The 25962-nt window shown below is 46.3% G+C and overlaps 1 protein-coding gene across 19 annotated transcripts in view; it reads left to right on the top strand.

Annotated features, from left to right (window-relative positions):
* The window catches only part of SEPTIN6 (septin 6), a 66221-nt gene that overhangs the window by 16471 nt on the left and 23788 nt on the right, over positions 1–25962 (top strand). For all 19 annotated transcript variants that reach the window (XR_003429326.1, XR_003429325.1, XM_027089603.1 and 16 more), the window contains 3 exons: positions 4939–5134; positions 22113–22299; positions 25241–25402. Coding sequence is in view for 17 of the 19 variants with exons in the window: in XM_027089603.1 (XP_026945404.1) it covers positions 4939–5134; positions 22113–22299; positions 25241–25402 (545 nt within the window). In the remaining 2 variants the exon portion in view is untranslated. The remainder of the gene's footprint in view (positions 1–4938; positions 5135–22112; positions 22300–25240; positions 25403–25962) is intronic.

The raw sequence follows: 25962 nt of genomic DNA, 5'->3' as shown, positions 1-25962 counted from the left end.
ACCCTCACACCCAAGGAGTCCCCTTCCCTTTCTCTCTCTACTTATGAAGTTTCAGGAAACGGCTGCTCTAATAGCTCCCCTCTTAGCCGTGCAGGTGCACCCCTTGCATGCACCCGCCCAGGCTGGTTAACTGCACTCCCCATCCCTGATCCAAAAAAGCCTGCAACTCATGCATCCCCCGCTCTGGCTGGGCTCAGAAGCCTGTCATTGCTCTGAGAACCCACAATTTGGGCCAAAGTCACAGGCGGCTTACGGTGGCTCTAAGGCTGCAATCTCAGCCCAGCCGTGGGACTGGGTAGCGTCACCGACGTGGCGAAGGATCCATAGCTTGGCTGCTGAAGGTGATCGTTTCTCTCGCAGGACCTTCAGCGACCATACTTTCATGCCTACTGCCTGTGCATAACGGTCAGCTTTACTCCCTTAACGACGATTATAAAACGGTTCTGTTTTGGGCATAGAATATGTTTCCCCAAAGGATTTTCTTTTCTTTTCCGATAGGGCATTTTAAGTGTAAAATTATGGTAACACTGGCTTTGGTTATTAACAGAGATCTAGAATATTTTTATCACCGTATTGTTTATTGTGGTGCTGGGCTGCCGATCAGAGGCCCCAGCCTAGCGGAGTGAGTACCCTCCGTGTGTAAGTGCGCATGTGCATGCTGGCATGGAGAGGGAGAATTTTTATGAATCAAGAGTGTAATTTATGCATAAGGGCACTGATGATGACACCTACGATCATTATTTTTAGAGGGCCAGGCACATGGGTGTGAGCATATTATGGCTCCTCTCCAACAGACGCTATGGTTGACAGTAATTACCGAGTGGGCTGAGGTCCCCCTCCTGTTCTAAAAAGTCTACTAGCCCACTCCCAGTCTACTAGCTTAGCTTTGGAAATCACTCGGATCCCAGGATTCTAGATATAGCACAGGAGGCGTTGGAGGAACGACTAGAGTCAGCAGTGCAAACGTTCTGCTGGGAAAGAGCCCCAAAGAGACTCAGCCCTCGGAACGTGCCAGCAACAGAGAATGCCTGACGAGCGCGAAGGGTCATAAGGCTAATATTTACTTTGAAACTGCTCAGGATTCCAGGCTCAACTAGGCTCTGTTGAACTTGGAAAAACAAAACATACAAGAGAAGCAGGATTGAGGCTCAGTGCAGGAGGAGGGGAAGGGCAGCTAGCATTCTCTCAGGGTTAGGGAGCGATGGTTTCTTCTCTCCATCTCTGGGAGAGGCAGCCGTCCACCTGTCTGAGACAGGCTGCCAGCGGTGGTGTGCTGGTCAGCGTCAAACCACCCACTCTCAGGAGAAAAGTTGCCGTGGTTTGTAGCATTTACCAATTTTTGTGCTGTCATTATTCCCACCATAGCTGGTTTTAAGCTGCCAACATGACATCACTGCACATGGGCTTGGGAAGAACTGCAGGAAGCCGGGCGAGCCGGCTCCAGCACACCCCTGTTTGCCAGGTCTCTGCAAGATCAGGAAGAAGTAGAGGGCAAGGTCACAGAGCCAGGCAGGACCTCGCCCCCATCCATAGGCTCCCTTGGCCAACAGGAGTTCCTGGAGAGTTCCCTTTTGGACACCTTCCGGTTGAACTCAGAGACGTTTCTCTTGGTTTATTCCAACGTTCGGAGCCGGAAGAGACTAGCTCCTGATCATTGCTGTATCCCTGGCTCCTAAACCTGCGCCTGGCTCCTATTAAAGGTTCTAAATATTTGTCGAATGACTGAATGAAACAACATATCACACCTATGGGACGCACTAGAACATGCATGGGCTCCAGTGTCAGACTGCCTGCGGTCAAATGCTGGCATTGCCACATACTACTTTTGTGACCCTGGGCCAGTTTCTTCCTCCACATTTTATAGATGAGGAACGTGACGTGCAGAGAGACTGAAGAGCAGGGGCACATTCACACAGCTAGGAAGTGGCTCGGTTAATCCACCTGTAAATTAAGGACAAATAGTAGTATTATCTAATACACAGTCTTATTTTAGGGAATAAATAAGGGAATATATGTAAGGTATTTACAGTGGTGCCCACGTAGTAAGTGCTCCAGGAGCAATAGCTGTTATTATTACTACTCAAACCTGCTCATTTTATGGAAAAAGAGACTAGAGTCCAGAGAAGGGGAAGGGCTAGGCTTAGGTCACAGTCATTTAGTGATAACCTGCCTGGGACTCTGCATTTCATCACTTGCAAGGACTTAATTGCACAAGGTACCAGAGGATGCAAATGTTAACAGCAGATGAGGAAAAGGGCTTAAGCTTTTCTTTGTCACAGTGGTTTTGAACTCCCGGTAGAGAGGTCAACATCAGACTAGCCCAGGGAGTATAGTTTGAAAAAGCAGATTTCATATTCCATGTTTTAAATTGAATTCTTTTTTAAAAAGCTGGTGTTTCCAGGATCCTATCTACATTAAGTCAAGTGAGAGGAAATCCTCTGGGCTGGTGGAGATAACTTAAAAAGGGTTAAGAAACCCCGCTGTACACTCTGAGGAGGGAGGAGGAGAGAGAAATTGACCCCTCGGGACTCCTCAGGTTTCCTGCTGGAATCTAATTGCCAAGTCCCTACCTTCCTGCAGGGGTGTGGAATCTGCTGACCTGATCTGAGTTGAGCCGAGAGTGGCTCCCCTCCCCCGCTCAGTACCGGGCCCAGGACAATATCCCAGGCTCAGGCTGGGTCTGTGGCAGCCATCCAGAGAGAGAACTCCCACCCCTCCCCGCCCCCGGGCTCCACATTGATGGAAAACTGGAACGGGACAAGCACACTTGATTTTCTGCCCTCTTCTCATGCTGCATTTATCACAATTCCCTAGACACCCGCCGGGTCTTTTCTTCCAGACACTCATCATTGAGCATCTAATTTCCACAGCCCTTTTGCACTGGCAGGCGTCCGGGTGGTCATTTTCTCCGTTGCCCTGCCCTGCCTGGCCCACCCGGCCTGCCTTTCTACAGCTGCGCAAACAGGGCGGGCCCTTCCCTCTGTGGTACTGCTCCTGAGGCCTCTGTGTGAGCCTCTTGCTAGGCGCTCCGGGGAGTACCAGAAGTTGCCCATTCCCTGCCCTCTGGGAAGTCTTAGGATCAGGGAGTCAGGGAGCCAGCTCTGGGTGCTGGGGAGTCAGGGCCCGCCACGATCTAGGAGCTGCGGGGCGTTCAGCAAAGAGCTCACAGAACGGGAGAGAGGGTCTGAAAGTGGGGATGTACATGGACACTGTATTAGGCACGGACAAAGACCGGCGAAAATGTAGCTTAAGCTTCAGCGCCCAGAGGGAAGGCGAGTTAGGGAGAGGCAGCCACCCTGTGTTCCCGTTTCAGAGGTGCCGGCCCCTTTGCAGTGGAGCGGCACCGCACCTTGGGCGGGGAGGGGGGCGATTTCTTCCGTTGCTTAGCCAAGTCTGCCACTTCCCATGGCAGCCAAGTCTGCCACTTCCCACCTCACCAAGTTTTTCTGGGGACCCAAATACTTCCTGTTCCTTTAGGGAGGGAGAAAAGGGCCTCTTCTGGGAGAGTCTTTGCTGCTAGTAGGTATAACAGGCCCTGGCTGGAAGCAGGATCTGTGTGAGGAACCATTTCCCTGCACCCTGGCAATCAACCACATTAGTCAGACCTGGCTATGAAATCGGGCTGGGGAGCCGGGTAGCCAGGCTGAGTTGAATGTTCTCCTTGTTTTCTCTCTCTCTCACACTGATCCCTCCACATACAGAAAGCTCTCAGCATAGACAGCTATTTTTAAAAGCACCTCCTGTATTCATAGCTCATTATTCCGGATAAAAGAGGTTTGCAAGATGCAAAGCTAGACACACCCAGAGGTGGGAGGGGAGATGGACCATTTACGGTTATGGGTTGTGCAGCTCGAACCCTAGCCCTGGACTGCCCTGCAGATATGTGCTGTCGGCCACAAGAGGGGACCTTCCAGGCCAGGATTTGCCCAGGGCAAACCCACTCCCCCCATTCCCAACTGGGAAGGTGTGCCAATTCCCACATCTAAAGGGTTGTGAGCAGGGAAAGGGAGAAGAGGGGTGATGGTAGCGGAACAGCAGGGTAGCCCGGGTCTTCAAAGCGCAGTCCTTGGTTCCTGGCAGTGACTTGACATCCTTTGCGTCTCTCAGGAATAACCTCCACAAACCTTCACCAGTCCCCGCAGCCCTTCCCCGACTCGTTGCCCTGGTGCGAAAGCCAGTGGTTTTGAAATTCCAGGGGTTTAATTCATTAGTATCCAGCAGCCTGTTAGTTAAACAAACAACTGACTGGCTTGTTTGAAATTTAAAGGGAAGAATAGCTTGCGGCCTGCTAAATTCCCTCTCCATTAGCTAAAAATGGTCTCCCCACTGGGATGCGTATGCGGGTGCTGTCTGGGCCTGGCTGGGAGAGGTGGGGACTGAGAGGAGAGGACACTTATTTGATGAGGGACTGCTGTCCCTTTCTTGTAAACTTGAAAATAGCCCTTAAATTTTTATTATGAAAGCTATACACGTTCCTTGTAGAAAACTTGGAAAATAGAGAAAAGCATAAAGAAAGAAGTGAAAAGCGCACATAACCCCACCACCCAGACATGACCGTTGGTAAGAGTACATTGTACGCCCTTCCAGTGTTTTTCTAGGGGTAACTCTACCTCGCCATCACTGCCTTTAACACCGTTTATTTTTCTGACTATAAAAACAATGCATACTCAATTTTCAAATAACACAAAAATATGAAGACTAAAAGAAAAATGACCCCAGTTCCACTGTCCTGAGATGACTACTGCTAATATGTTGGTGCCGTTCCTTATACTCTTTTCCACTTAAGTGAGATGAAATAGTCCATGTAGTTCTACGTGCTCCTCACTTAGTGTCTTACCGTGTACATTTTCCCATGTCAGTGAATATGCATCCAAAACATGTGTAATGGCTGCGTGGTCATTGTGTGAATGCATCATAATTCATTCTTTTGTTTTTCAGGAGAGACAGGTTTGGGCAAGTCCACCCTCATGGACACCCTGTTCAACACCAAGTTCGAGGGGGAGCCAGCCACCCACACACAGCCGGGTGTCCAGCTCCAGTCCAATACATATGACCTTCAAGAAAGCAACGTGGGGCTAAAGCTCACAATTGTTAGCACAGTGGGCTTCGGGGACCAGATCAACAAGGAGGACAGGTAAGGGAGGCGGTGGGGTGGGGAGGCTACTGGGAGGCCACGGGGAGGAGCTCACCACTGGGGTCCCGCTGGACCTCTCAGATGACGCAGGCAGGCAGCAGAGAGCTCACTAGCGCCGCCTCCGCCCAGGGTCCCCGTCTATTTCAGTGTTCTACTCCACACGCTTTGCCAAAAGCAGGCTGTTTTTCTATTCCATTCGACAGACATTTATTGAGCCAGGTACTGCCGTGCTCCAACAGTCTAAAAAGGAATGACCTTGTCTCTGCCCTTGAGGCAAAGACTCACGGGAAACCTGGTCTTAAACAAACAAGTTCCTTTGAGTGTGACCTGCTCTGTAAAGGACAGGGTACACAGAGGTAAAGGACAAGCTACAATGAGAACATGAAGGAGAGAACAGTCAGCTCCATGCAGGGAGGTCAGGGAGGCCTGCACAGAGGAGGTGCCCCTGAGCTGGCCTTTGAAGGGTGAACGATTTTGCTGGACAGACAAGGGAAGGTTGGGAACCCCATCCCGGGCAGGGACAGCTGCTTGTACAGAGGCAGAGGGATGTGGAAGACTGTGGCATGTTCTAGGGGACTGAGCTTGCTCTGTTTGGCTAGACCAGGGGTAGAGTTACTGTGAAGCTAGTGAAGCTTGTTTCAGGGCCCTCAGTTGCTCACGCACCTCCAAAGCCCTGGAACTAATTTCTAGTCATTGTGTTGTTTGATCTTTCTTGGAGGGCCCTTCAAATCGTGTAAACCTAGGGCCCCGCAATGCCTGCTGTGCCCCTGGGCCGGTGCTTGGCGTGAGCTGGGGGAAAAGTGAGGGGAGATGAGCCTGAAGAGGTAAGCAGCGACCAGATCATGGAGGGGTTTGTAGAATGTGTGGATAAGGAGCCACTGAAAAGCTTTATGAAGTAGAACGATGTAGTCGAATTGGCCTTTGAAGAGGGGGCTTTGGGATAGTATGGGATGGGCTGGAGAGCAGAAAGACCAATTAGGAGACTGTTGGACCAATTTGATCGAGGCCAGCGATGACACAGGTGCTGAGACAGGGAAGAGGAGACAGATTTGATAACTACTGAGTAGGTAGACTCAACAGGACTTGGGGGTTGGGAGGGCAAAAGAAGAACCTAGAATGAGGCTTGGATTTCTGGCTTTGGAGGGTGGACAGATGGTTGGCAGCATTCAGTAAGAGTTGCCATAAGAACCAGGTTTAAGAAGAATCAGCTCTGTTTAGGAAGTGTTGAGTTTGAGCTGCCTGCGGACCATAGAGGATAGGCAGCTGAATATGCAGGGTTAGAGGTCAGGAGAGGGTCTGCGCTGTAAACAGACTTGGGTTATCAAGGTATAGGTGATATGTTCCAGCCACAGACACACGTAAGATCATCCAAGGATTGGAGCCGAGTGAGATGAACGCTGGGCTAAAGATAAAAACCTGAGGATGTTAAGTCAGCAGATGGAGGAAAAGACATCCTGGAAAGAGACCGAGCTGGAATAAGCAGAGAGGTAGGAGGAGAGACTGTGGGTGGTTGAGAATGGTGTGCCAGTGAGGGCTGGAGTGAGGCTCAGATGAGGACGAGATGAGGGCTGGGTTGAGGGAGGGGGAGGGCGTCAGGCACCGTCTGCATTTAACTAAAAGTCACATGGTTATCACAGGTGCTCTTCACAGAAAAAGTCATTCATCATTTTGAGCAGTGCTCATCCTTTGAGGATTCCCTTGCTTCTCAGATGAACTGTATCCCAAATTCTTCTATTTCTCCCTTAAAATAACAACAGCCATACTCATTTCCTTATAATGAGTAAATATATTTAGCTCCTTAATAATTGAACTGAATTCTGTTTTCCATTTGAAATTCTAGACGAAGGACACCTCTGCTTTGTATAGGTCTGCTTATTGTGCTAATCTTGTTTGGTGGAGAATAAATTAAACCCTGGGGAAAGGGGATATTTGGGTCACAATATGAGTGATTAATCTCAGCTGCAGATGGCTCAGCATCTCGTCCATTAAATTTTTCACAGTTCTCAGTAACATATAGTCGACATATCTAACATTGGAAAACACCTGCATAATGATTTTTTGGGAGGGCCAAACTGATAGAGCCCCTTAGAGGCTAATCTACTTCTCTTGCCCCTTAGAGGCTAACCTACTTCTCTTATATTTTTAATATCCTTACTGTTTTTCCCGATTATAAATGTGATACGTGCTTATATCAAATAATACAAACTCGCATAAGTAAAAATGAGAAGCCTCCGGGAAATGGACTGAGGAACAGAAGTGGAGTAAGCTCCAGGGATTTGTAATAAAAAGCTGTGTTTTCTCCATTCTGACAGGGCCATGAGGACATAGATAGGTCAGTGCAGCTGCACTGAAAAAGAGCATCAGAAGGCCCTGCTTTACCCAGGGTGCAGGGGCAAACTGAGAAGAGCAGTGACGAAGGCCATATCGTGAAGGGCACCATTTGAAAGCTGCTGAAGCAAAAGGAACTCAAGAGGGAGACAGAGGACAGGCTGGAAAGGGGTGTGCTTACGAACTCAGGCTTTGGTCTCAGACAGACCTGGGTTCAAATCCCATCCTGCTACTTATTAGCTCAGGGATCTTGGACAAGCGTTTTGTGCTGGTCTCGGCCTATCCATAACCAATGTTGCGGCTGGACCGGCCCTTGTGGTTCTTATTATGATTGCAAGACGCCCTCAGTAATAACCGTCAGGAAACTTGGAGGGGAAAAAAGGGTTTATTACTCACAGGTTCTGGAAAGGACAAGGCACACCCAGGGCTACACAGCGAGGTCGAGGGTAGAGAAAGAGAGAGAGAGCACCTGGGCTTGGGGTTCTGCTTTCATAGGGATCGAGGGTAGGCGGCCTGTGGTTTTGCGGGCTTACTCTTTATTGGTGAATGTAAAACATAAGAGCGGGAATTTAACACGTGGGGAGAGAAAAAAACAAGTGGCCTAAATGGTCAGTTATAGAAATCCACCAATATCTTTAAAACAAGGACGCCTGGGGTGGGGGGGTGGACGGGGCTGGTTCCTTATCTTTCTGTGGCTGGCAGTGTGTTTATTCGTGATAGCTGTCCTTGAAGTAGGTGCCTTTTTGAAGTGGATGCCTCCGAAATCAAAGCTTAAATCAGACACTTGGGTTACAAAAATGCAAGTTACAACTGTCAGGGCTTACACTACAACTAGGCACTTAAATTCTTTATGCCTCAGTTTCCTGTGAAGTGGGGATGGTGATAATACTGATATCTACCCAGAGGGTCATGGGTGAGGCATACTCCACGTGTATGGCATAGGAAACGCTTAAACAGTGCCTGGCACGGGGTAACTAACGAATAGAAGATACTGTTATGATCGTGACTTTTATTGGTAGAAGAATCAAGGGAGAGTTGTATTATGTAGCATATGTGAGGGAATGATAAATAGTGTCTGGAGAGATAAAAACTGAAAAATATCCATTGGGTTTGGCAACATGAAGGTCATTAATACACTTAGGAATAATAATTCCAGGGAAATCGTGGGTAGAAACTAGATTGCCATGAGTGAATGGGAGGTAAGGAAGTAAAGGCATCAGAATAGCAAAAGGAGGGACTTCCCTGGTGGCACAGTGGTTAAGAATCCACCTGCCAGTGTGGGGGACAGGGATTCGAGCTCTGGTCCGGGAAGATACCGCATGGCATGGAGCAACTAAGCCTGTGTGCCACAACTACTGGGCCTGCGCTCTAGAGCCGGAGAGCCACAACTACTGAGCCCTCGTGCCACAACGATTGAAGCCTGTGCACCTAGAGCCCGTGCTCCACAACAAGAGAAGCCACCACAATAAGAAGCCCGTGCACCACAACGAATAGGAGCCCCCGCTCGCCACAACTAGAGAAAGCCTGTGCACAGCAACGAAGACCCAATGCAGCCAAAAATAAATAAATAAATTTATTTATTTATTAAAAAAAAAAGAATAGCAAACGGAACAGTTGAACAGAAAAATGAGTCCAAGATCAAATTCATGTTTCTATGGGCATTTAGCATTTGTAAGTTAGCAAGGAAAGAATGGACTATTCAAGAAAATGTGGGCTTCCCTGGTGGCGCAGTGGTTGAGAGTCTGCCTTCCGATGCAGGGGTCACGGGTTCGTGCCCCGGTCCGGGAAGATCCCACATGCGGCGGAGCGGCTGTGCCCGTGAGCCATGGCCGCTGAGCCTGCGCGTCCGGAGCCTGTGCTCCGCAACGGGAGAGGCTACAACAGTGAGATGCCCGCGTAACACAAAAAAAACAAAACAAAACAAAAAGAAAATGTGCTGGGAAAATAGGCCATCCGTTAGGAAAACATAAGATGAGACCATCCCACACAAACACCATTCACAAAAATAGATTCCAGTTGGATTAAAAACAACTTCTAAAAATATGAGGAAAAAATATAAGAGAATATTTTTATAACTTTGGGGGTAGAGAAGGCTTTTTTTAAAACATCTTTATTGGAGTGTAATTGCTTTACAATGGTGTGTTAGTTTCTGCTTTATAACCAAGTGAATCAGTTATACATATATATATATTCCCATATTTCTTCCCTCTTGCATCTCCCTCCCTCTCACCCTCCCTATCCCACCTCTCTAGGTGGTCACAAAGCACCGAGCTGATCTCCCTGTGCTATGCGGCTGCTTCCGACTAGCTATCTGTTTTACGTTTGGTAGTGTATATATGTCCATGCCTCTCTCTCGCCCTGTCACAGCTCACCCTTCCCCCTCCCCATATCCTCAAGTCCGTTCTCTAGTAGGTCTATGTCTTTATTCCTGTCTTACCCCTAGGTTCTTCATGACATTTGTTTTTTTTTCTTAAATTCCATATATATGTGTTAGCATATGGTATTTGTCTTTCTCTTTCTGACTTACTTCACTCTGTATGACAGACTCTAGGTCTATCCACCTCATTACAAATAGCTGAATTTCGTTTCTTTTTATGGCTGAGTAATATTCCATTGTATATATGTGCCACATCTTCTTTATCCATTCATCTGTTGATGGACAGTTAGGTTGCTTCCATGTCCTAGCTATTGTAAATAGAGCTGCAGTGAACATTTTGATACATGACTCTTTTTGAGTTATGATTTTCTCAGGGTATATGCCCAGTAGTGGGATTGCTGGGTCATATGGTAGTTCTATTTGTAGTTTTTTAAGGAACCTCCATACTGTTCTCCATAGTGGCTGTATCAATTTACATTCCCACCAACAGTGCAAGAGGGTTCCCTTTTCTCCACACCCTCTCCAGCATTTATTGTTTGTAGATTTCTTGATGATGGCCATTCCGACTGGTGTGAGATGATACCTCACTGTAATTTTGATTTGCATTCCTCTAATGATTAGTGATGTTGAGCATTCTTTCATGTGTTTGTTGGCAATCTGTATATCTTCTTTGGAGGAATGTCTATTTAGGTCTTCTGCCCATTTTTGGATTGGGTTGTTTGTGTTTTTGATATTGAGCTGCATGAGCTGCTTGTAAATTTTGGAGATTAATCCTTTGTCAGTTGCTTCATTTGCAAATATTTTCTCCCATTCTGAGGGTTGTCTTTTCGTCTTGTTTATGGTTTCCTTTGCTGTGCAAAAGCTTTTAAGTTTCATTAGGTCCCATTTGTTTATTTTTGTTTTTATTTCCATTTCTCTAGGAGGTGGGTCAAAAAGGATCTTGCTGTGATTTATGTCATAGAGTGTTCTGCCTATGTTTTCCTCTAAGAGTTTGATAGTGTCTGGCCTTACATTTAGGTCTTTAATCCATTTTGAGTTTATTTTTATGTATGGTGTTAGGGAGTGTTCTAATTTCCTACTTTTACATGTAGCTGTCCAGTTTTCCCAGCACCACTTATTGAAGAGGCTGTCTTTTCTCCACTGTATATTCTTGCCTCCTTTATCAAAGATAAGGTGACGGTATGTGCGTGGGTTTATCTCTGGGCTTTCTATCCTGTTCCATTGATCTATCTTTCTGTTTTTGTGCCAGTACCATACTTTCTTGATTACTGTAGCTTTGTAGTATAGTCTGACGTCAGGGAGCTTGATTTCTCCAGCTCCGTTTTTCTTTCTCAAGATTGCTTTGGCTATTCGGGGTCTTTTGCATTTCCATACAAATTGTGAAATTTTTTGTTCTAGTTCTGTGAAAAATGCCAGCGGTAGTTAGATAGGGATTGCATTGAATCTGTAGATTGCTTTGGGTAGTAGAGTCATTCTCGCAGTGTTGATTCTTCCAATCCAAGAACATGGTATATCTCTCCATCTATTAGTATCATCTTCAATTTCTTTCATCAGTGTCAGTCTTTTGTCTCCTTAGGTAGGTTTTTTTTTTTTCCTTAGGTAGGTTTATTCCTAGATATTTTATTCTTTTTGTTGCAATGGTAAATGGGAGTGTTTTCTTAATTTCACTTTCAGATTTTTCATCATTAGTGTATAGGAATGCTAGAGATTTCTGTGCATTAGTTCTGTATCCTGCTACTTTACCAAATTCATTGATTAGCTCTAGTAGTTTTCTGGTAGCATCTTTAAGATTCTCTATGTATAGTATCACATCATCTGCAAACAGTGACAGCTTTACTTCTTCTTTTCCGATTTGGATTCCTTTTATTTCTTTTTCTTCTCTGATTGCTGTAAACCTTCCAAAACTGTGTTGAATAATAGTGGTGAGAGTGAGCAACCTTGTCTTGTTCCTGATCTTAGTGGAAATGGTTTCAGTTTTTCACCATTGAGGATGATGTTGGCTGTGGGTTTTTCATATATGGCCTTTATTATAATGAGGAACGTTCCCTCTATACTACTTTCTGCAGGGTTTTTATCATAAATGGGTGTTGAATTTTGTCAAAAGCTTTCTCTGTATCTATTGAGATGATCATATGGTTTTTCTCCTTCAGTTAATATGGTGTATCACATTGATTGATTTGCGTATGTTGAAGAATCCTTGCATTCCTGGGATAAACCCCACTTGATCGTGGTGTATGATCCTTTTAATGTGCTGTTGGACTCTGTTTGCTAGTATTTTGTTGAGGATTTTTGCATCTATGTTCATCAGTGATATTGGCCTGTAGTTTTCTTTCTTTGTGACATCTTTGTCTGGTTTTTGTATCAGGGTGATGGTGGCCTCATAGAATGAGTTTGGGAGTGTTCCTCCCTCTGCTATATTTTGGAAAAATTTGAGAAGGATAGGTGTTAGCTCTTCTCTAAATGTTTGATAGAATTCGCCTGTGAAGCCATCTGGTCCTGGACTTCTGCTTGTTGGAAGATTTTTTTTTATTATTTATTTTTGGCTGCGTTGGGTCTTCATTGCTGCACACGGGCTTTCTCTAGTTGTGGTGAGCGGGGACTACTCTTTGTTGTGGTGTGTGGGGGCTACTCTTTGTTGCAGTACGTGGACCTCAGTAGTTGTGGCTCGCAGGCTCTAAAGCGCAGGCTCAGTAGTTGTGGCACACGGGCTTAGTTGCTCGGCGGCACATGGGATCTTCCCAGACCAGGGCTCGAACCTGTGTCCCCTGCATTGGCAGGCGAATTCTTAACCACTGTGCCACCAGGGAAGTCCTGTTGGAAGATTTTTAATCACCGTTTCAATTTCAGTGCTTGTGATTGGTCTGTTCATATTTTCTATTTCTGCCTGATTCAGTCTCAGAAGGTTGTGCATTTCTAAGAATTTGTCCATTTCCTCCAGGTTGTCCATTTTATTGGCATAGAGTTGCTTGTAGTAACCTCTCATGATCTTTTGTATTTCTGCAGTGTCAGTTGTTACTTCTCCTTTTTCATTTCTAATTCTATTGATTTGAGTCTTCTCCCTTTTTTTCTTGATGAGTCTGGCTAATGGTTTATCAATTTTTTAAATCTTCTCAAAGAACCAGAATTTAGTGTTATTGATCTTTGCTTTCATTTCTTTTTGATTTATTTCTGTTCTGATCTTTATGATTTCCTTCCTTCTGCTAACTTTGGGGTTATTTTGTTCTTCTTTCTCTAATTGCTTTAGGTGTAAGGTTAGGTGTTTATTTGAGATGTTACTTGTTTCTTAAGGTAGGATTGTATTGCTATAAACTTCCCTCTTAGAACTGCTTTTGCTCCAACACATAGGTTTTGGGCCGTCGTGTTTTCATTGTCATTTGTTTCTAGGTATTTTTTGATTTCCTCTTTGATTTCTTCAGTGATCTCTTGGTTATTAAGTAGTGTATTGTTTAGCCTCCATGTGTTTGTATTTTTTACAGATATTTTCCTGTAATTGATATCTAGTCTTATAGCATTGTGGTTGTAAAAGATACTTGATATGATTTCAATTTTCTTAAATTTACCAAGGCTTGATTTGTGACCCAGGATATGATCTATCCTGGAGAATGTTCCATGAGCACTTGAGAAGAATGTGTATTCTGTTCTTTTTGGATGGAATATCCTGTAAATATCAATAAAGTCCATCTTGTTTAATGTATCATTTAAAGCTTGTGTTTCCTTATTTATTTTCATTTTGGATGATCTGTCAACTGGTGAAAGTGGGGTGTTAACGTCCCCTACTATGATTGTGTTACTGTCGATTTCCCCTTTTATGGCTGTTAGCCTTTGCCTTATGTATTGAGGTGCTCCTATGTTTGGTGCATAAATATTTACAATTGTTATATCTTCTTCTTGGATCGATCCCTTGATCATTATGTAGTATCCTTCTTTGTCTCCTGTAATAGTCTTTATTTTAAAGTCTATTTTGTCTGATATGAGAATTGCTACTCCAGCTTTCTTTTGATTTCCGTTTGCATGGAATATCTTTTTTCCATCCCCTCACTTTCAGTCTGTATGTGTCCTAGGTCTGAAGTGGGTCTCTTGTAGACATCATATATGTGGGTCTTGTTTTTGTACCCATTCAGCCTGTCTGTGTCTTTTGGTTGGAGCATTTAATCCATTTACATTTAAGGTAATTATCGATATGTATGTTCCTATTACCATTTTCTTAATTGTTTTGGGTTCGTTATTGTAGGTCTTTTCCTTCTCTTGTGTTTCGTGCCTAGAGAAGTTCCTTTAGCATTTGTTGTAAAGCTGGTTTGGTGGTGCTGAATTCTCTTCCCTTTTTCTTGTCTGTAAAGGTTTTAATTTCTCCATCAAATCTGAATGAGATCCTTGCTGGGTAGAGTAATCTTGGTTGCAGGTTTTTCTCCTTCATCACTTTAAATATGTCCTGCCACTCCCTTCTGGCTTGCAGAGTTTCTGCTGAAAGATCAGCTGTTAACCTTATGGGGATTCCCTTGTGTGTTATTTTTCCTTTGCTGCTTTCAGTAATTTTTCTTTTTCTTTAATTTTTTATAGTTTGATTAATATGTGTCTTGGTGTGTTTCTCCTTGGATTTATCCTGTATGGGACCCTCTGTGCTTCCTGGACTTGGTTAACTATTTCCTTTCCCATATTTGGGATGTTTTCAAGTATAATCTCTTCAAATATTTTCTCAGTCCCTTTCTTTTTCTCTTCTTCTTCTGGGACCCCTATAATTCAAATGTTGGTGAGTTTAGTGTTGTCCCAGAGGTCCCTGAGACTGTCCTCAGTTCTTTTCATTCTTTTTTCTTTATTCTGCTCTGCAGTAGTTATTTCCACTATTTTATCTTCCAGGTCACTTATCCGTTCTTCTGCCTTAGTTATTCTGCTATTGATCCCTTAGAGAAGGCTTTTCTAATCATGACACAAGATCCAAAAGTCATGGAAGACTGACAGATTTAAATTTGTTAAAATTAAAAACAAAACAGAAACAAAAACCTTTTTCTTGTGGGTGAAAAGTGTCGCCTGCTTTTTCAGTAAACAAAGGATATTGAGGCCATCAAGCCAGCAGCCACTGAGGCCACCTGCAACAGTGCACCCTGCGGGGACTCAGAATGGATGTAGAAAAGCAGGATACTGGCCCTAGATAGTTAAGATGCCTGTCAAAGGCATGATTTCAGTGAGCCCAGCCAGACTCTTGTCTCTTCCCATACATAGAAAAGTGCTACATTCATTAACTTGAGATGTCTGGTTTTCTTTAATTAACAGTAATCTTTTGATGTTCTGACTACCTGGTTTTTGTTGCAAAAACCCCTGTATATCCTGGCTCCTCCCTTACCTCTTTGGAGTCAGTCCCTCAGAGCAGTCTGAGAAGCTGTCTTCTGGGCTTAAGGCCTCAGTTTTGTCCACCAAATAAAACATAATTCTCAACTTTTAGGTTGTGCATTTTTTCAGTCAATAGTCTATTGAAACATACTATAAACAAAAGTAAAAACAAACTACAGATGGGGAGAAAATATTTGCAACCTGTATAGCAAAGGATTTTTCTAAAATGTAAAAAGAGCTTCTACAATTCAATGAGAAACAAACAAGTAATTGACAGAAGGGGAAATGTAAATGGCCCATCAACATATGAAGTGATTGCCATTCAACTTCATCAGTGAGTAGGGAAATGCAAAAGGAAACAATGAAGTATTTTTTTCATCTATCAGATTTGCAAAAATAAAACATAAAAATATAATATCCATTAATACCAGGTAATTTTATTCATGTTGCTGGGAGTATAAATTGACACAGATTTTGTAAAGGTCAAATTTGATGGTATCTGTTAAAATTTTAAATGTGAATATCTTATGATCCAGCAGGTCCACCTTTAGGAATATAGCCTAGAGAAACAACTGTACATGTTCATAAAAAGCATAGAAAAACGATGTTCACTGCAGCATTGGTTATGGAACAAAAAAAAATTTTTAAACAGTCTAGATTTCCACCAATAGGGCAACTAAATGATCTATAGTACAACCATACCATGGAACTGTATTTGGCAGTGTAAAAGAATGAGTTAGATCTATATATACTTACATAAACATGTTGTTAAGTGAAAAAAAGAAGTTGAAGAATGATACACAGATCATGACGCCATTTGTATAAATCTGCCCCTTCCCAGTAAAACAAACATTTCTCTCTCTGTTTATAGAAGCAGAGAAAAAAGTCTGCAAGAATAATCAACAAACTAAAAATGGTAACTACTATTAGTAGTTACCTCTGAGGAGGGTAGATTAAGTACATGTATTCTTTGCATAATTAAAAATAAATTTTGGGGACTTCCCTGGTGGCGCAATGGTTAAGAATCTGCCTGCCAATGTAAGGGACACGGGTTCGAGCCCTGGTCTGGGAAGATCACATATGCCGTGGAGCGACTAAGCCCGTGTGCCACAGCTACTAAGCCTGCGCTCTAGAGCCCACATGCCACAACTACTGAAGTCCGCGTGCCTAGAGCCTGTGCTCCGCAACAAGAGAAGCCACCACAATGAGGAGCCCGCTCACCGCAACGAAGAGTAGACCCTGCTCGCTGCAACTAGAGAAAGCCTGTGTGCGGCAATGAAGACCCAATGCAGACCCAATTAATTAATTTAAAAACTAAAAAGAATTGAAAAAATTTAAAAAGAAGCAGATAAAGTGGATATACATTGCTCCTTTAAAAAGCTTTTCTGAGCTGGGAAAAAGATAAAGCAGTGTATGGAGGGAAGCAAGAAGGTCACAGGTGAGTTTTATGAGGATGGGAGAGATGACAAGGGCTTGAACAGGAGCAGAAGCTTCCAGGATGGAGAGGAGGGGGCAGATGTGAGAGATAGAAAATAGTAACCAATTGATGCGGGAGATCTAGTTCAGTTTATAAAATACTAAATGCCTACTGTGTGCCAGGTACAGTGTGAGGTGCCAGGGCTACTGAGAAATAAGACACAGTCTCTAGTTAAGGAGCTTGTAGTTGAGTAGAGGGGGCAAATATGTATACAAACTCTACATAATGTGGTAAGTACAGTAACAGAGGTATGTGGAGGGGGCCTGTGCGCACAGGAAGAGCAGCAGTCAAGCCTGGTGGCGGGAGTATAGGGTGCAGGTTGCTGAAAGGGGAGAGGAGGTGATCAGGAATGACTGGGCTAAGTCTTGAAATCTTGCAGGATGAGTACAAGCTAGTGAACTGGCTTAGAGTGGGTATTCAGTACACATTTGTTGAATGAATGAATGATATATACATTGATGGGAAAAAGAAAATAAACACCTCTAACTTTTCATCATTTAAAACCCGAAGTATCCAACCCACAGACATAGAAAACAAACTTATGGTTACCAAAGGGGGAAGCGGGGGAGGGCTAAATTAGGAGGTTGGGATTAACAGATACACACTACTATAGACAAAATAAACAACAAGGACCTACTGTATAGCACAGGGAACTATGTTCAATATCTTGTAATAACCTATTATGGAAAAGAATCTGAAAAAGAAGATATACAGTATAACTGAATCACTTTGCTGTACACCTGAAATTAACACAACATTGTAGATCAACTATACTTCAAACAACAACAACAACAAAAAAAACCCCAAAGTATCCATTGAAGGTTTCAACTAGGATGCTGGTGAAGGTGGAAAACAGTCTACAGTGCGTTGAGGAATGAACGAGAAGTAAAAATAAATAAATGAGTAGATTATTCTTTCATCTACTCCATCCATGCATTAAATATTTATTGGGCACCTGTTACATGCCAGACCCTGTGGTAGGTGCAGAAAAGAAACTTGACTGCTAAGGGAAGAAAAGACACAGGGCAGTAGTTGGGGAGAAATGTGTGGTTGAGGAGGACTGGGCTGTGGAAAGATCTTTCTTTTTGGTCGTTGTTGTTGTTGTTTTGCGGTACGCGGGCCTCTCACTGTTGTGGCCTCTCCCGTTGCGGAGCACAGGCTCCAGACACGCAGGCTCAGCGACCATGGCTCACAGGCCCAGCCACTCCGCGGCATGTGGGATCTTCCCGGACCGGGGCACGAACCCGTGTCCCCTGCATCGGCAGGCGGACTCTCAACCACTGTGCCACCAGGGAAGCCCAGATCTTTTTTTTTTTTTTGAGATGAGGGGAGACTTAAGCCTGTTTATAGGTTGCGGGGAGGGAGTAGTCAGTAGTAGGTGAGGAGCTGATAGATGAAGCCAGGTTCTCAAAGAGCCTGAAAGAAATAAGATCAAGTACACAAGGGATGGTGGACCTTGAACAGGATGAGGGACCCTTCATCCTCAGAGACCAGAGGGGAACAGGGAAGGGGAGGGAGTGAGGTGGGTTGGGGCAGTGTGAGCCTGGTGACCTTGATTTTGTTGATAAAGTAGAAGATAATACCCTCTTGTGAGAGGGAAGGGGTCGTGAATAAGTTCTGAAGCTTGAGGAAAGTGTTGAAAGTTTGGCATGGTCAATGAAAGCAGTAGGAATGGAGCCAATCAAGGCCGGGCAAAAGGATTGTCGTGCTGTTTTAAAGGCCTATAATGAGGTTGGAGGCCAGGAATTTGGGTACCAAGACCCAAAGGTTTTTGTTTGTTTGTTTGTTTAATATTTATTTATTTATTTATTTTGGCAGCGTTGGGTTTCAGTTGTGGCATGCACGTGGGATCTAATTCCCTGACCAGGGATCGAACCCGGGCCCCCTGCATTGGGAGCGCAGAGCCTTACCCACTGGACCACCGGGGAAGTCCCCAGGACCCAAAGTTTTGTGATTGCTTCGAGTCAACTTCAGCAGCAGTGGTGTAGGAGCAGAAAGCAGATCCTGAAATTTATTCCGCCCAGCAGGTTTGCTAGGCAGGGAGGGTAGAAAGCAGGGGTGTGGTGGGAGATGAGCCGATAAAAGAGCGTTTTGGACAATCAGTTATGGGGGTCAGCCTGGGCCGAGAAGGAGATGAGGCCAGGAGGGGGTTGGTATCCTGTGAGATAACGGAGAGGTCAAGGTACCAGAGGATTCTATGAGGTGAAAGATCAGGTTTAGGCAGACTGAAAGCATAGGAGAGCTGGGAAGTTGTGCAGTGGTGGTCAGATAGTGGGGCGTTAGAAGCTGTCTTGGGTGAAGCTGGCCTGGCAAATGCTTTGATGTGTAGGTGGCTGAAGTAGAGGGAGCTGGAGGTTGGTGAAGTTGAGGCGATCAAGGAATAAAGAGGCTGAAGGTTGATGGCCTGTCCTCAAGCACATTGCAGTCACCAGAACAGGGAGGACGGGGTCAGGCACCACCAGAAGAGGATGGAACAGGCCTCAAAACGGAGACAGTTTTTTACACTGAGGTAGAGGAGTAACGCCCTAGAAGTGGCGCTGAGGGGCTACCTGAATGCCCACACACTGAGCCCAATGTACACAGGTTGTGGGAGAATAAGAAGCCTACACAGGGGGCTTCCCTGGTGGCGCAGTGGTTAAGTATCCGCCTGCCAATGCAAGGGATACGGGTTCGATCCCTGGTCCGGGAAGGTCCCACATGCTGCGGAGCAACTAAGCCCGTGCACCACAACTACTGAGCCTGTGCTCTAGAGCCCGTGAGCCACAACTACTGAGCCTGCACGCCACAACTACTGAAGCCCGCGCGCCTAGACCCCATGCTCCACAACAAGAGAAACCACTGCAATGAGAAGCCCGCGCACTGCAGCGAAGAGTAGCCCCCGTTCGCCACAACTAGAGAAAGCCCGCACGCAGCAACGAAGACCCAGCACAGCCAAAAAAAAAGAAGCCTGCATAGGAGGGGGCTGCCAGGCAATGGGGTCCTCAGGGTTGCGGGATCCTCAGGGTTGCAGGGTCCTCAGGGGAGAATTGGGTTACCAGTAGTGTGAAGAGGTAAGGCAAGTTCTGTGAAGAGAAAGATGATATAGGCCAGCACTTCTCAAACTTTAAAGTTGCATACAAGCCACTGAGGCTCTTACTAAGATGTAGATTCTGATCCTGTAGGTCTGGGTTGGGGACTGGAGAGTCTTGATTTCTAACAAGCTTTCAGGTGACCACAGTGCTGCCTATTCAGGGACCACACTCTGAGTGGCAAAGAGGTAGGCAGTTTTGTTTACCATGGTTCAGGGGTTTCAGAGCGCACAGTGGACACATTTTTGAGGGGTGATGAGTCCATGAGGAGAGAGTGGAATAGCAGTGAGCATAGAGGGAAGAGGTGGCTGGAAGGATGGAGTAGATTAGGTGTTGTCACTCTGGGCACTGTTCCGGTAGACCTGACCTTATGGTATCTTGGCTTTGATGGCTGAGATGGTGCTGTTCAAGTATAATGTCTGTGACCAGGCCTTCTGGGTTTCTAGCAGGGGAGCTTCTGACAGCTGCGTTTGCACTGAGGACTGGCACGTGGGAGAAGGAGACTGGGATGACTTCCGGGTGTCTAGGAAGCAGATAGGAGACAGTGATAACTGAGGCCATGGGAGTGACCAGGACCACGCAGGGCTAACGGGCATGTGATGTGTAGAATGACAACAAAAGATGGTCCAGGGGCTTCCCTGGTGGCGCAGTGGTTGGGAGTCCGCCTGCCGATGCAGGGGACGCGCGCGGGTTTGTGCCCCGGTCCGGGAAGATCCCACATGCGGCGGAGCGGCTGGGCCCATGAGCCATGGCCGCCGAGCCTGCGCATCCGGAGCCTGTGCTCCGCAATGGGAGAGGCCACAACAGTGAGAGGCCCGCGTACCGCAAAAAAGAAAAAAAAAATGAAGTAAAAAAGTTATGTAATGGAGGGAAAAAATGTAGCAGTGCCATAATTAGATCACTCAAGTAAGCCTGTCACCTGAAAATTAATTGGATAAACCTAAGGGATGTATCCCCCCGCCCCCACTCCTGATTCTTCAGGAACCTTCTAAGGATCTCTGCAACCAACAGATTCTTTGATGCTCTTACCCTTCAGAACAATTGTTTGACTCATGGGGTCAAAGGAAAAAGAAAGGACTATATTTTTAGATTTTTCTCTGAGGCTCCAGAGGTACCCAGCATCTGGCGCTCTCTGTATGTAGCTCTCAGAATCTAGAATTCTGTGATTCTTTTTAAAAAAGCTCTTTTGCCTTCTCTACTAGGGGGATCTTTCAAAAAGGCTCACGGCGGGAGCTGCTGCTCCTCCTTCAATCGTGTTCCCTTCCCACAGTGGTCTCTGCAGACTCCCTGTCCCGGGCCGGATGCTAAACCTCTTCCAGCCTGAAGGGAGAAGCCCTGGAGGGAGGGGCAGCTGACAGACAGGGAGATGAGAACAGAGGCAGGGCGGAGGCTAAGATGACCTAGCTAGAGCAGGAAGAGGCTGCAGGGGTGGCAGGAATGGCCTGGGAGAGAACAGAGAAGCTTCCCAGGACAGATAGGAGACTCCCAGCAAGACTTGGAGCCAAACGGGAGCGCCGTGCCTGGAGACTCAGTGAGCTGGGGGGTGGGGCGTGTGGAGTGTGTGTGTGTGTGTGTGTGTGTGTGCGCGCGCGCGCACACATGTGTTAAGGTTGTGCAGGCGGGACTATCTTTACCAAATTTTGTCCGAATACGTAGATTTTAAAGTCATGACCTTAGAGGAAATGAGAACTGGAAAAATATCTGGACCTTAGGGGAGCCAAGTGGGGAGCGCCTCGAACCCAGGAAGATTGAGCAGAACCCACTGTGTTCTGGAAGATTCCCCAGCAATGGGTCAAGGAGAGGTCCTGACCACCACTGGGTACCAGCTTGAGTATTAGGCACTGCGGGGGAGACGCAGGAAGTGGAGACATGAGCCCAGCCTGGTGTGCAGTCAGCCCATCCACAGATACTGCCAGTGGGCTCCACACTGCATCGGGGCCCCATGGGGGCAGAGAAGGGCCCTTCACTGTCCCTGCCCTTCACAAGGACACAGTCTATTTGAGGGAACACTAATCCTTGTGAAGCAACAGTAAGCGATCCAATAGCATAATTCTTTTTCACACTCCTGGGTCACAGAAGGGATTTCTGGCATAACTGGGGAATTGTGGAGGAGATGGGCATTCATCCAAGCCCTGAGGCCTGGGAGGGCAGGATTGGGATGAGAAGAGAGAAATGCGTATTCTAGAGAGAGCGCGCCGACAGGCATATGGTTGGCTCACGTGGGGACCAAAGAGGTGGCCAGTCTGACGGAGTTGGAGGCCCCACTGAGAGGAGATGGAGAAATCCAGCTGGATGGGGAGAGTCGGATTACCAAGGACATTTGCAACTTCTAAAAGAGTTTCGAAGCCTATCAAAATGCAGGTTTTTGAAGTGGTCTGGCCATTCCCCTACTCTCTCCTTTAGCTACAGGCCCATTGTGGAATTCATCGACGCCCAATTTGAGGCCTACCTGCAGGAGGAGCTGAAGATTCGCAGGTTACTGCACAACTACCATGATTCCCGCATCCACGCCTGCTTGTACTTCATTGCCCCCACGGGTCATTCCTTGAAGTCTCTGGACCTAGTGACGATGAAGAAGCTGGACAGTAAGGTACCGAGGCCTGGGAGGCAGGGACCAGGGCAGGCGGGAGGCAGGGCAAGCTGGGCTCCCTCCTGCTGGTCTCTTGTGCAATGCAGATGCCAGAGCTCAGGAGAGGTTTTGTGGCATCTTCATCCTTCCCTTCATTCCCTGTCCCTCCATAAAGATGGTGTTGATTGACCCAGCACCTGAGTTGTATGCTTTGCGATGTTTTCCCAGCACTGGGCATGAGTCTCCCCTGAGCTGTCTTTCTGCCCTGATCCCTCTTGGGAATAAAGGTGGATGCAAGCAGGACGGCTGTCTGGGTCTAGGGCCTTAGGCTTTGGCGATGCAAAGGTGTTTTTCCTTTGTCCTGATGTTAACTGACCTTTACTCGAATCAAACATGCAAACTTGACTTCAAAAGTTACTATTCTTATTATCAATAATAATTTTATCATAGCAGCTAACATTTTTTAAACCCTTATTATATGTCACCACTGTAAAAGTACCTCATGGAGTATCTCATTGAATCTTCACAACAACTCGGTAAGGCAAACACTATCATTACCTCCCATTTTATAGAAGAGAAAACTGAGGCTCTAAGAGGTTAAGTGACATGCCCATTGTCATATAGCCAGCTCCTGGCAGAGCCTAGATTTGAACTCAGATCTGTGGCACCAGGTTATATTGCCTCCATACCCAAGGAAGATGGCTGTGGGAATCAGGCACATCCTGCTTTAAGATAAACTGAAAAATGCAAGTCCCACATCCAATATAAATTAGACAGTGATTCTTCACGTTAAAGAATTATTGGCTGTGCAGAAGAGTCGACCACAGGATTCTTTTTTTTTCTTTTCTTTTTTTTTTTTTGCGGTACGTGGGCCTCTCACTGTTGTGGCCTCTCCCGTTGCGGAGCACAGGCTCCGGATGCGTAGGCTCAGCGGCCATGGCTCACGGGCCCAGCCGCTCTGCGGCATGTGGGATCTTCCCGGACCGGGGCACGAACCCGTGTCCCCTGCATCGGCAGGCAGACTCTCAACCACTGTGCCACCAGGGAAGCCTGACCACAGGATTCTTTAAAAAGCCTAATTACTAGTACGTTTCCTCCCCTAACATTTCATATGTGTCTGGCACTGTGATGAGTACTTTATAGGCATTGTTTTTATTTCCTCCTTCCAATAATCCAGTGTGGTGGGTACTATTATTATCCCCATTTTACACAGGAGGAAACTGAGGCACAGTCAAGTAGCTTGCTCCAGGTCAGACAACTTGTAATGGGTCTGGGATTCAGACCGAGCTCTCTCTGACTCCAGGGAATTTATTTTACAAAAAAAAATCTACTTTATATGCAGTTGTTTAGTAGCACATTCACTATAAAAACGGAGTTTCAGCTAGCATCGAAATAGGAGCAGTTTTTCGTTTTTCACAGCAGTGAGTTCACTGCCCACGAGTAACGGGCCGCTTGGGAAGTGTCGCCACATCCTGCATGTCTTGAAGAGGGTAGCAGAGTGATGCGGCTGGCAGCCTGGCGGAAGAGCTGAGTTAGGTAGGCCTGTGTTTACAACGTGCCAGTGGGGGACGTGGCGAAAAGTGTTGCCACCTTGCCAAGGGCTTCGGTCCCCACGCCCCAAGGCTTTAAGGGAGGTACCTCCAAGGTGCAGTCTTTCTTTGACCAGCACCTGAAGCTGCAGTGTCAGCCTTGAGAGGCGCTCCTGAGGCAAAGAGCAAAGGAGGTGGGATTTGTCTTAAGTCTAGAGCTCTTTTCAGGGCCCAAGTACCATCCATGCCAGCCCATTGGAGTCTGCTGGCAGGACCAACTGTACTTTCTGTGTGAACTTGAGCTTAGCTGTGCTGTGTCTCACTCAGGCATGTAGGTTTCTTTACCCTCCAGCAGTAAAAGCCTTGTCACTTCTTGGAGGTATTTCAAGGATTGAGGTTCAGGTGGATTGAACTTTGGGTAGCATCAGTCTTTTCTCCTGCTGTCCAAAATTGGGCATTTGTACCTACTTTCTTTTTTTTTTTTTTTGCGGTACGCGGGCCCCTCACTGCCGTGGCCTCTCCCGTTGCGGAGCACAGGCTCCAGACGCACAGGCTCAGCGGCCACGGCTCACGGGCCCAGCCGCTCCGCGGCATGCGGGATCCTCCCGGACCGGGGCACAAACCCGCGTCCCCTGCATCGGCAGGCGGACTCCCAACCACTGCGCCACCAGGGAAGCCCTGTACCTGCTTTCTTTATGCAGAAATTAATCATGAGACTCTGGCAGTATAACTCTTTTTGGCTAAGTCTCAGATCAAATTGGTAACACAGGGTCATCATCACGTAAGTGGGTAGGTTCATCAGTGTTTGCTGCCAGAAAGAGGGCCAGGTGTGCATCTTCACAGAGCCCTGCCCTTCTTCCCTTCGCATGTGGTTCCTTTCATACTGGCTGGGGCTAGCCTGCGCCGATGGGCTGGGACAATTTACTGTTAGCAAGGAGTTGCCACCTCTCCCCTTGTCCACTGTCGATTCCCAACTCTCATCTTTGTGCTTCAAATCACCCAAGCAGTTCCCTTGATATTAAGATATCACATAGCTCATCAGTTTGGATCTGAGCTGGCAGGTTAAGACCGTGGACTTAGGAATAAGGCTAAACTTGGATGTGGATCCCAGTTCTGTTACTTACCTGCTCTGTGGCCTTGGACAAGCTCCTTAGCCTCTCTGTGCCTCAGTTTCTCATTGTGGTACTAATACCTCCTGGGAGGGTTTTTTGTCAGGGTTAATTGTGTTAATTCTTGTAAAGCACTTAGTTCAGTGCCCAGCAAACAGTAAGCACTCATTGTCGTATATTATATTGCTGTTTGGCCATGGAGGTGGCCAGTCCTGGACTACTGTGTTGAGCTGCTCCCTCTGGTAGCTGGTAGAAGTCCTAGGTTGTGCCGCTATCAGCTGCAGATTACCAACAATGACGCCGCTTTGCTCCTCCCTTCTCTAGGTAAACGTCATCCCCATCATTGCCAAATCAGATGCCATTTCTAAGAGCGAGCTAACAAAGTTCAAAATCAAAATCACCAGCGAGCTTGTCAGCAATGGAGTCCAGATCTACCAGTTTCCTACAGACGATGAGGCGGTGGCAGAGATCAACGGAACCATGAACGTGAGTGGGAGTACAGGGCTTCAACTTTCTGGCCATTTGCTCTTTATTATTATTTTACCAAATAGCAGTCAGACGTCACCATCCAGTGTAGTCAACTTTCATTATCCGAGTCTCAGGGATTCAGACCTCTCCTTCCACCCTCCTCTCTGATGCCACACTGGTCTAGGCCAGGCAGCCCCCATGGGACTGCCGGCAAGGCAAACGGTCCTTGTCTCTGACCAATTGATGCGGCGAAAGAAGGCAAGGCTGAAAAAGCTGGCTGGCTTTGGAGACTCGAGGCTAATCTGTACTCAGATAATCAAGCCCTTTGCCCCTGGGACATGTAGCCTCCAATTTTTCTGGTGACTAGAGAAATGTTATTTTTAAATTTCAGGGTTACGCTCTGCTTTATGAAGTGTGAATGAATTGAAGAAAAAAACCACAACCAACCGCTTGCCATCTTTCCTCTCACTCCCGCATTCCCCCTTCTTTACAATGTGTCGACGCTGTTGCCGCGAAATCGTCAATGTTGTGATTTCAAGGAGACAGATAATAGCTTGCAGAAGGCCTCTGCTTTGGGA

Source organism: Aethalodelphis obliquidens, unplaced genomic scaffold, assembly GCF_003676395.1.
Source record: "Aethalodelphis obliquidens isolate GAN/ISIS:26980383/991018 unplaced genomic scaffold, ASM367639v1 scaffold66, whole genome shotgun sequence".
Classification (NCBI taxonomy): Eukaryota; Metazoa; Chordata; class Mammalia; order Artiodactyla; family Delphinidae; genus Aethalodelphis; species Aethalodelphis obliquidens.
Note: the sequence above shows the minus strand (reverse complement) of the source record. Positions and strands in the feature narration are given on the sequence as shown.